General features: G+C 45.6%; 1 protein-coding gene across 1 annotated transcript in view; it reads right to left on the reverse strand.

Moving 5' to 3' along the window:
• Positions 1-6,434: 6,434 nt before the first annotated feature.
• shroom2a (shroom family member 2a) overlaps positions 6,435-11,190 on the reverse strand; it is a gene marked incomplete at its 5' end in the record, with an annotated part of 131,802 nt that continues 127,046 nt past the window's right edge. The window contains 3 exons of the mRNA XM_083766831.1: positions 6,435-6,632; positions 6,787-7,136; positions 7,686-8,006. Of these exons, the coding sequence (XP_083622957.1) occupies positions 7,734-8,006 (273 nt within the window). The 3' untranslated portion in view covers positions 6,435-6,632; positions 6,787-7,136; positions 7,686-7,733. The remainder of the gene's footprint in view (positions 6,633-6,786; positions 7,137-7,685; positions 8,007-11,190) is intronic.

Below are 11,190 nucleotides of genomic sequence, written 5' to 3' on the forward strand. Positions count from 1 at the left end.
GACAGCAGCATCATTATAATATAATAGAACATCGACCTAGTCGAATTAATTGAATATTAATATTGATGTAAAAAAAATATATATATTATACGATATGCACATGCGATTCCATTAATTGATAAATAATTGGATAGAATAATCGTTAAGATGATCCAAAGTTAACCCATTTTGGCCGGGATCATGCTATGCTTTAGCTATTGAAAAATAGCAGATCTACAAGCTCGTAGCGCGCCACTCGGTGGCACGCTTGTAGGTCTGCTATTTTTGGAAAATCGAACAACGACTGACATAGAAACATAGCTTTTTCAGAAAACTGTCAGGATGTAGAAGGCATTTTTAGAATCTGATCTCAGGTCAAAAGGGGTTAGTATACTTTCAGGAAAAAGGGGATCATCCCCCCATCCCTGGTTATCGACGACCAGCCTGTCGAAAGGGTCGACAGTTTTAAATTCCTTGGCACCACTATATGCTGCTCCCTAAAATGGGAAGTTAACACTAGTAACATCCTGAGTAAAGCCCACCAGAGGCTTCACTTCCTACGCCTCTTAAAGAAGTTCGGTGTGACTGGGGAGGCGTTGGCTCACTTCTACAGAGGCACTGTGGAGAGTGTCCTCGTCTTCTCAGTCACAGTGTGGTATGGAAACACCACCGTCTTAGAGAGGAAACGGCTGGAAAGGGTGGTACGCACAGCGTCAAAAATCATTGGCCTCGACCTCCCATCCGTCTCCTCTATCTACACCATACGCACTAAGCGCAGAATGCAGAAGGTGATCGCTGACCCCTCCCACCCTGCCTGCTCTCTTTTCGCACCCCTGCCCTCAGGTAAGAGACTCCGGTCTCTAAAGTGCAATACCTGCCGCTTTAAGAACAGCACTTATCCCGAGGCTGTTCGCCTCTTGAATGCTGACCCTCTTTTCACTCGCACTTTACAGCGTGAAGCTGCTTTGTAAAACGATGAACTGTGATGAATTTGCTTTTTATTTATTCAACATTAATTGTAACATTTTGCATTCTTCTTATGTATTGGTCCCCCTCATATGATGTCTGTACTTTTGTATCGTGTTCTGTCTGATTATGTGATGTGAATATGTGTATGTATCGTATGTATGTTTTTAGTGCACTGAAACAAATTCCAATCAACTCTGTTGACATGGCAATAAAGTCTTGGATCTTGAATCTATACCTTATCAGGACCCAGTCTATCAGTCTACCTGCAATCAGTGCTAAACAGGGACTATGCTCATAGCACTGTGAAGGAGGAGGTAGAAATATTACTGTACATGGAAATGTTGGCAGTTTACCGTCAACAACACCTCTGACCAACTTGGGCCACGACAAATCCAAAAACAATAGCCGAGCTATGCAGATGTCCGCCCAGGACACACAGTGTGGATTCTGTTTTGTGGCGAGCTATTTTTTTCATTCGGCAATAAATAATACATTTTTCCATATCTGTACCGGATGTTATTTTGTGCAAAAACTCCTTATTGGCTATTTTCCCCTACCATAAGCCCTAAATGAATTGCATTGCATTGAATGGGGCTATGGGGTGTTTTTCCGCTTATTTCCATCGAAATAAGTAGTAAAGTGTGCCGCTTGCGATATTATTTACATTATGAAGAGAGGATATATACAAAGAATATATAATTTTAAGCGATGAAAATAAGCGAACAACACTAGTACAACACTCCATAGCCCCATTCAATTCAATGCAATTCATTTAGGGCTTATGGTAGGGGAAATAGCCAATAAGGAGCTTTTGCACAAAATAACACCTGGACCTCTTTGATGGGGACGTAACGACTACAAAGAAAGGTAAGAAAGCCTTTTAGTATGGAATTCTCCTTTAAAGATATACAGTATGCTGGCTTGAGACTCTCTAGGTCGGTCAGTTATGGAAGGCATGACTCATGAGCAATGACAAAATAATGAGAATGTCCTCGATAACCAAAACAAACACTGTAGTGGAACTGTAGTGTAGAGTACAGTTTACCTTCAGACATTACCCAGGAGCTCTGAATGTTATCCAAGGTGACAATTCAAAATGTTAACAATAAATAAACTGTACAAAGTACAGCAGTACAGTATGTACAGCATGTTGAGTTGATATGCATTTCACACACACACACACACAGTCACTCACTGCTGGTTAAAAATTAACCTGCCGTGCTCTACTAATCTTCCAAAGAGCAATAAGGGAATACTGAAAAGCAAAGCAAGTATTCATAATATGGATTATAATTATGTAAGTCTTCTTTACTCACATTTGGTTCCGTTCTGTCAAATCCTCCCTAAAGACCGCAGATGTTGTCGGACGTCATCTGTCCTCTTCCGAGATGAGATGCGAGTGACAACGTAGCGGTTTACGTGTTGTCAAGGTGAAGGGCGTGGCCTGTGGAGAAACTTAAAGGCCGTCAAACTTTAACCCCCCCCCCCCCCCCCCCCCCAACCCAACCCAAGACTTTTATAGCCCGAGTTATTAGACTTTGTCGCACACCGAAAATATCCGACGTACAAGCTCTCAGCGCGTCGCTCTGCCACGCGCTGAGAGCTTGTAGATTGGCTCATTTTCAGAGTGCGATACCAGCGTGCGATGACGCAGCATAAATAAGCTTGTAGTCGTGATAGCAGCATGGGGAAGGTTTACAGCTTACAGAAGGTTAATGTGTTACAGGTGTGTTACAGAATGAGGCCATCATTTGGTTGTAAAATCAGACAAGACGACGCCCCTAATGCAATAGATTTCAGCAGACTTCTTTATTTGATATAAAGCAGTACAGCTGATTAAAAAAACAACAAAAAAACAAACACGATACCGGCTGTGAGTGCCGCCGGTGTGCGTTAAGCGGGAAGGTATTGTAACAAACTTTTAAAAATCCTCGAAAAACAAACAAACAAACAAACAACTCCTCTGGTCGGGAAACTCGTTCAATGGCCAAAAGTCTTTAGCAAATAAACAAAACAACATTATACTCATTTTGATAAAAACCAGAGTGGGTTGATATTTATGTATTTAAATGTATGTATTTATTTCTGCCGGTGGTAGGTGGGTAGGTATGCAGTTTAGGAATAGGTACAATCAGGCTGGAATGTTTCAAAGAAAAGTCTGGGAAAAGGAAGCATTTAAGTAAAACGGGAGCATCAGGCACGCACACCGCGCTGACGCTGCTGTCATTTGAGAAGCAGCGGGTGCTTTTTATTTGAAGGAGGCCCCTGTATTTCACAGAGCGCAGGGTAACAGCGTAACCCGCTAGGCTAGAGGGAATGATAGTTTAATGTAACACGCAGTCTAGTCCACTGGTTCTCAAACGTTTTTTCTAGCCCGTTTTTTTAATTAAGACATTTTTAGTGAAAATAGCAGATCTACAAGCTCACACATCAGCTATTTTCAATACTTATTTTCTTCTAATTTATGGAATTTCTTAGATTTCTCTTTTATTTCTTCATGAAGTTACTGGAAAAAAAATGAAAATCTTTGAATTTTGGTTTAATTCATGAAAGCTTTTGCTTTTTTTGGGAATGTTTTTTTTTTAAAGTGATTTGAAATAATAATTCAAAACCAAATTTAGGATACCAAAAAAAAATAACACATGGGCCCCGAGCCACCGTTTGGGACCCACCAGTGGTCTAGACTCTAGCCCATTCTGACCTGAGATCAGATTCATACGAGGTTTCCACTGGACACACACACTGGTCTGATGAACCCATTCTGACCTGAGATCAGATTCTAAAAATGTCAGTCGTTCTTCGATTTTTCAAAAATAGCAGATCTACAAGCTCATAGCGCGCCACGAGTGGCGCGCTATGAGCTTGTAGATCTGCTATTTTTCAATAGCTAAAGCATAACATGATGCCGACACCAAAATGGGTTCCCGTTCAGAATGGGCTAGTTTATCACCGTGGACATAAAACATGTAAAGGGAAGTCTTTGTGCGCGTCTGTCTCGCACGTGCATAGCATAACAGCGCTGAATTAAAACACCACATGGTGCACGTGTGTTTGTTTGTGTGTGTGTGTGTGTGTGTGTGCATGCGTGCCCCAATGGGGATGGGGGGTGGGGGGTGTGTGAAGTAATCATGGGACGTTGAAGTGCTAGTTCTCTAAAAAATCCAGGCAGAGCAGGATTCTCTTTGATGTGATCAGTTATGATGTGTTCCGCGGTTTAATTGAAGGACGCTTCGATAGCCTCCGGTTTTAACCACGACAAGATGTAGATCGTGAGCTTTTTGTCCACCGAGTGGCGCGCTATACGAGCTTGTAGGTCTGTTATTTTTGAAAAATGGTGAAAATATTTTTAGAAGGATTTAATTTAAATTTTGAGGTCAGGCCTAAATGGGTAAAACAAGACCAAACGTATATTTAAAATGTATCAGCAGACTGAAAAAACTTCCTTTCGTGGGTGAACTAGCCCATCTCAGTAAGTAGCATCTTATACTTTGATGACGTTTAGGGAAAATATGCAACGTGTTGTGAGTGAGCTTGTAGAATATCTTCAGAAAATAGGCTAGGTTGGAACTTAGTGGTTAATGCAAAATGCTCGTCTGGAAGGGAAAAAAATCCCACTCCTTTTCCGTGACAGGGGGGAAAAAATGCTGCTATAATTAAAGAACCCTCTTAATTAATTCAATTCAATATTAGGTGGGTTCGTTTGAAGTGTCGATTATGCTGCACTGAGAGAGAAGTTCTCAGCGCCGCAAAAGTGAGAAGGAATATCAAAGAAGAAGGAAAACGTTAACATTTTGCAATATAAGTGTTGACAGATGCTCATTGTTGACTATAATATCATATAAACACATTATCAGTTGAAAATGGATGCTAAAAATCAGTTGTGGATCAAATACTGTCCCCGCTCTGTACAGATTCAAAAAACACTATAATAAATTACTAAAAAAAAAAAGAAGAAGAAATTAATTATTCTTTAACATGTCATACATAAAGAGGCAAACCCACACAGAGTCAAGAGGAGGAACTCATCTCAGGGCAGAGGTTCTCAAACAGGGGGGCTCAGGGGACCCCCAGGGGTCCTCAAACTGTGGGGTCCGGGGACCCCCAGGGGTCCTCAAACAGGGGGGCTCCGGGGACCCCCAGGGGTCCTCAAACTGTGGGCTCCGGGGACCCCCAGGGGTCCTCAAACTGTGGGGTCCGGGGACCCCCAGGGGTCCTCAAACTGTGGGCTCCGGGGACCCCCAGGGGTCCTCAAACTGTGGGCTCCGGGGACCCCCAGGGGTCCTCAAACTGTGGGGTCCGGGGACCCCCAGGGGTCCTTGAGAAGTCACGGTTCCGTAAAACTTCTGAGAGTGTACAAATGGAACCAAATGGACCCGCAAGGTTAGGATTTGACAGTGTGATTAGATAGACAGATAGGGGGTTCCAGAGATAGAAAATTGTATCAAATTTCATATATGCATATAAAATCTGGACGAGAGAAAGGTTTTGACAACCACTGGTTTAGGGTCCTCTGTCCATTGATTGTGAAACACAGCGTTTTCGCCGCAGTCGGAAGAGTCTGTTTGAAGAAAGGAAAGTTTAAAATGTCACAGAAGTCCAATCCAACATCCTTCCAAAAGGAAAGCGTCTCTCTTTAGGTCTGCTGCTTGTCTCTGTCTCCCCCCGCTGGCCACAGCGGTGCGGTGCAGTGGTCAGACTGGTGGGTTGTTATCAGATTCAGAACAACAGCGGTCACTGCGGTGGTGTCCAGAGGAGTGGGCACTTGAGACGACGGGTTTGGGAACACTGGTCCTTTCTTATAGCCGATCCGTGTTGTTGAACTTGTAGATCGGCTATTTTTGGTGAAGAGATTTGGTGTAGATGGAAGGGGGAAAAAAAGCATTCTTTGCTGCCGTTTTCTTTCCTTCTGAATAATGTAACGTAACATCTAGTTGTGAGCCGTTTCTTTTTCTCTGATTGAAAACGTCTTAATGTGTACAATAATTGCTACTCAGGTCTGTTTTAAAAAGGAGAAGAGAGGATTTATCCATCCATCCATCCTTCAACCGCTTATCCGGAGTCGGGTCGCGGGGGCAACAAACAGTTCCCCCAGAGAGCTCCAGACTTCCCCTCTCCAGAGCAACATTAGTATAACGTCCTACCTGGGGATCCCGAGGCGGGGGTCTCCTCCCAGTGGGACGTGTCTGTCGTGCAACACAGACCTCGGGACTCGGGAGGTATCCTTGGTCCAGATGCCCGAAACCGAACCACCTATTTAAAGCTGGCTCATTTCCAAGCGAAAAAAAAAAAAAAAAAAAAAGCAGCGGGTATGTGCTTATAATAAAAGAAAACGTTAAGTTACGCTTAAGACTTCATGGGCCATATTTTTGTCCGCGCTAAACCCCGTATCCCTAAACTTCCTTGCCCTTTTTTTTTTGTTTTACTATATTGAAATATTAAAATTGTTCAACTAGAGTAGACGATCTACTGTACATCAACACGTTGTGAGCTTGTAGATCGGCTATTTGAACTATTCAAAGATGTTTTTCAAAATAGTAAAAAAAAAAAAAAGGCAAAGTAGTTTAGGGATGAGTGGTTTAAGCACTGACAGAAACAGAGCCCCATGTGCCCAGTCCTTCCCAAGTGCCAGTCTTATTTTTATTTCAGCGCCCACCTTTTCCTCTCTCACAGTGGGGGGCCCCCAACTACTGTGTCCTGGGGGCCACACTCTTCCCTCTCGCAGTGGGGGGCCCCCAACTACTGTGTCCTGGGGCCACACTCTTCCCTCTCACATTGGGGGGCCCCAACTACAGTGTCCTGGGGGCCACACTCTTCCCTCTCACATTGGGGGGCCCCAACTACTGTGTCCTGGGGGCCACACTCTTCCCTCTCACATTGGGGGGCCCCAACTACTGTGTCCTGGGGCCACACTCTTCCCTCTCACATTGGGGGGCCCCAACTACTGTGTCCTGGGGGCCACACTCTTCCCTCTCACATTGGGGGGCCCCAACTACTGTGTCCTGGGGCCACACTCTTCCCTCTCACAGTGGGGGGCCCCCAACTACTGTGTCCTGGGGCCACACTCTTCCCTCTTGCAGTGGGGGGCCCCAACTACAGTGTCCCGACTCCCCACTAAGAGTGGGACACTCTTCATGTCCGGGTCTCTCTCACAGTGGGGCTCCGCTACCGTGTCTCAAGTCTCCCTTCTCCTCTCACAGGCCCAGTCTCTGCTCCAGCGTCAGACCCCACTCTCTCCCCTCACAGGCCCAGTCTCTGCTCCAGCGTCAGACCCCACTCTCTCCCCTCACAGGCCCAGTCTCTGCTCCAGCGTCAGACCCCACTCTCTCCCCTCACAGGCCCAGTCTCTGCTCCAGCGTCAGCCCCCCTCTCTCCCCTCACAGGCCCAGTCTCTGCTCCAGCGTCAGACCCCACTCTCTCCCCTCACAGGCCCAGTCTCTGCTCCAGCGTCAGACCCCACTCTCTCCCCTCACAGGCCCAGTCTCTGCTCCAGTGTCAGCCCCCCTCTCTCCGCTCACAGGCCCAGTCTCTGCTCCAGTGTCAGCCCCCCTCTCTCCCCTCACAGGCCCAGTCTCTGCTCCAGCGTCAGCCCCCCCTCTCTCCCCTCACAGGCCCAGTCTCTGCTCCAGCGTCAGCCCCCCTCTCTCCCCTCACAGGCCCAGTCTCTGCTCCAGTGTCAGACCCCCCTCTCTACCCCTCACAGGCCCAGTCTCTGCTCCAGCGTCAGCCCCCCTCTCTACCCCTCACAGGCCCAGTCTCTGCTCCAGCGTCAGCCCCCCTCTCTCCGCTCACAGGCCCAGTCTCTGCTCCAGCGGCAGGCTGTCCATCAGACACTTGAGCTGCTCGTCTCCCAGCTTGATCTTGTCCTCCAGCTTGCGCTGCTCGATGATGAGCGCCGACTTCATCTTGACGAAGTGCCGGTAGTCGGCGATGCCGTCGGCGTCCAGCACGGACGCCACGATGTCGTTGACGGCGCGCTCCCGCCGGTCCAGGTTGTCCTTCAGCTCCTTGGCGTCCTCGTGCTGGCGAATCAGCAGCTTCCGCTTCTCCGTCAGCGTGCGCTGGGAGAGAGAGAGAGAGAGAGAGAGAGGGACGAGAGACAGCGAGCGTTAACACCAGCGTCGGTTGGAACCAGTAAATACACCGTGCCCATGCTATTTGTTGCTTCAGAGCCCATTTCATTCGTCAGACACTGCGTATGGAACTGGCCTATCGGCTCGTTCACGCAGCAACGCAGGTGTGCCCTGATGAATGACGGTAACGCACACCCTCTCGTGTAATATTGCTTCATTAATAAATGCACTGAAAATCTCTGTGTGCGCACGCAGGTGTGTACGTCTGAAATCCACACAACTCGACAACCGTGCGCCCCACCGATGGCCGACAACCGCCACCCGATGACGCGTTTGCCCCCCCCCCACCCCCCTCCCGGCGGCTGGGGCGGCATTTCGTCTCCCTTGGGCCCGGGCCCGGCCACAGCCCCATGCACCGGGAAAACAGGTGCCCCTCGTATCGTCTTTCTCACTTGTACTGTAACACATATATATATATATATATTACCCCTGGAGGCTCAGTGGCCTTGTGGTTAGAGTGTCCACCCTGAGACTGGGAGGTCGGGGTTCGATCCCCGGCCGGGTCATACCAAAGACTCACTAAAAATGGGACCCAGTGCCTCCCTGCTTGACGCTCAGCATCAAGGGTTGGATTGGGGGTATAAGTCCCTGCGACATACTAGCGTCATGTCCAGGGGGGTGTACATGTATGTACATCAAGCTGCCTCACGCTACAGAAACAGGAGATAGGCTTCTGCCCCCTATGGGCCTCATGGCTCGGCGAGGCTACTTACCCCTGGAGGCTCCCAGACCCACAGCAAGTGGCCCAGAGTGGACGAGAAGAGATGCGTCCGTGCAGAGAACACACTCATCTCTCCCTCTCATGTCGGCGGTGCAGCGGACATATAGCACTGACGAAGGTCTTAGGACCCAAACGTTTGCCACTTTTAATTGCACTTTAAGAGCACAGAGCACTTTATATTATGTGCACGTTAAAAGAAAAGAAAAAATGTTTTCTTAAGTCTCTGTCTTTTTCTTTTTTTAAATACAGTGAGCGAGTCTTTTTCCGTCGAGTTTTCCTCGATGTTTTTGAGACCACCGCTCTTGTAGTCAAGTTTGTCCCGTTCATAGACTGTAACGGTAGCCACGCCCCTCAGAACATACGCAACTTTATGGTCATTTATTTCATAAATGAGACCATCATTTTCCAAAAAGAATATTATGACATGAGAAATGAGACTTTAAACTAGTGACTGGAAGAAAGTATTCATGACCATGTTTATTAACACATTGTATGCTAGAGTTTTCTATTTGCTCAGGCTTGCTGGTGCTAAGCGATTAACATTGGACTTTTGAACTTTTTAGGGGCCCACAGCGAGGGGCCTCTTATAGCGAGAATCACATCGCATAAATAAAAAGTAGGCCAAACATGTCCACTTCAATTTTAAAAAAAAATTATGATTCTACCATCTTCCATTCTGGAGATATTGACCTTTTTCTAAAACCTGCTTTTGAAGGCACGCTGCTCGCTTGAAAAAACAGCAGAGATATGGAAGGTTGAAGTTGACAGACATTGACAGACAGATATAAAAATGAACACAAATAATATCATATACATACTACACACTGAATGAAAGCCCTGAATGTCTACTTTTAGGAGGAAAACAAATACACATGGTCCCATGTATAGTTTGTCAGTAATTGGCTATTGAATGCAGCTTGCGCCCACCAGAGAGGATTTCAGAAAATGCATGGACCAGAAGAACTATTATTCACAAAATAAGGCCTATAGCGAAATGTACATACTATATACCGTATGAAACAGAAGACTCTCTGCTTTCATAAGAAAAATACTTCTACTGTAATAATAATGAAAATCACACCCCTGTGAAGTGAGCAGTGCAATGTTGCGCAACATTGCACTGCTCACTTCACAGGGGTGTGATTTTCATTATTATTACAGTAGAAGTATTTTTCTTATGAAAGCAGAGAGTCTTCTGTTTCATACGGTATATAGTATGTACATTTCGCTATAGGCCTTATTTTGTGAATAATAGTTCTTCTGGTCCATGCATTTTCTGAAATCCTCTCTGGTGGGCGCAAGCTGCATTCAATAGCCAATTACTGACAAACTATATTTGTATATATTTGTATATTTGTTTTCCTCCTAAAAGTAGACATTCAGGGCTTTCATTCAGTGTGTAGTATGTATATGATAATAATTTATTTATGTTTATATCTGCCTGTCAATCTCTGTGACTTTAAACCTTTATAACTCGCTATGATAACTTCATGAGGAAATGCTCACTTCACAGGGGTGTGATTTTTATTATTATTACAGTATTAGTTTTTTTTCTTATGAAAGCAGAGGGTCTTCTGTTTCATACGGTATATAATATGTACATGTCGCTATAGGCCTTATTTTGTGAATAATAGTTGGACCTGAACAACTGCATTCAATATCCTACTGACAAACTGTACATGGGATCAATATTATGTATTTGTTTTCCTCCTAAAAGTAGACAATTAGGGCTTTCATTCAGTGTGTAGTATGTATATGACAATAATTTATTTATGTTTATTTTTATATCTGCCTTCAGAACGATAGTATAACGGTGAGATGCGTTACTGGATCGGTGAGTTTAGTGGTTGAGGTTGACATGTCTGGACATGTTTGAGGAAAGAAGCACAGGAGAGAGAGATGATCAAATAACTGGCTGCTTTGTTGGACAACGCTATCTTCACTTTGTTTGGGCAAAGAAGCAGAGATCAGCGATGGAAAAGAGTTTTATCCACGGCAGATAAGTAATGACGTATTATCGAGGGACCGCCATGATCAACTAACTGCCTGGGACCGAGGCTACGTTGTCACCAGCCAATGCAGCCATCGCTATCCGTTGTGTGATTGTAGCCTTTTTATTCATTATAATTGCAGTGATAAGACCTATATCACAGCCGGGCGTCTCTCTCGATACCGTGGATATAGCCTACATCCACAATCACACAACGGATAGCGATGATGGCTGCATTGGCTGACGAAGACGTAGGCAGTAAGTTGATCATGGCGGTCCTTCGATAATACGTCATTACTTATCTGCCGTGGATATAAAGCTCTTTTCCATCGCTGATCGTGCTTCTTGCCCAAACAAACAAAGTGAAGACGCGATGGCGATCCACACAACGGATAGCGATG

Source organism: Protomyctophum parallelum (genome assembly GCF_964188405.1).
Source record: "Protomyctophum parallelum genome assembly, chromosome: 6".
NCBI classification, from domain to species: Eukaryota; Metazoa; Chordata; class Actinopteri; order Myctophiformes; family Myctophidae; genus Protomyctophum; species Protomyctophum parallelum.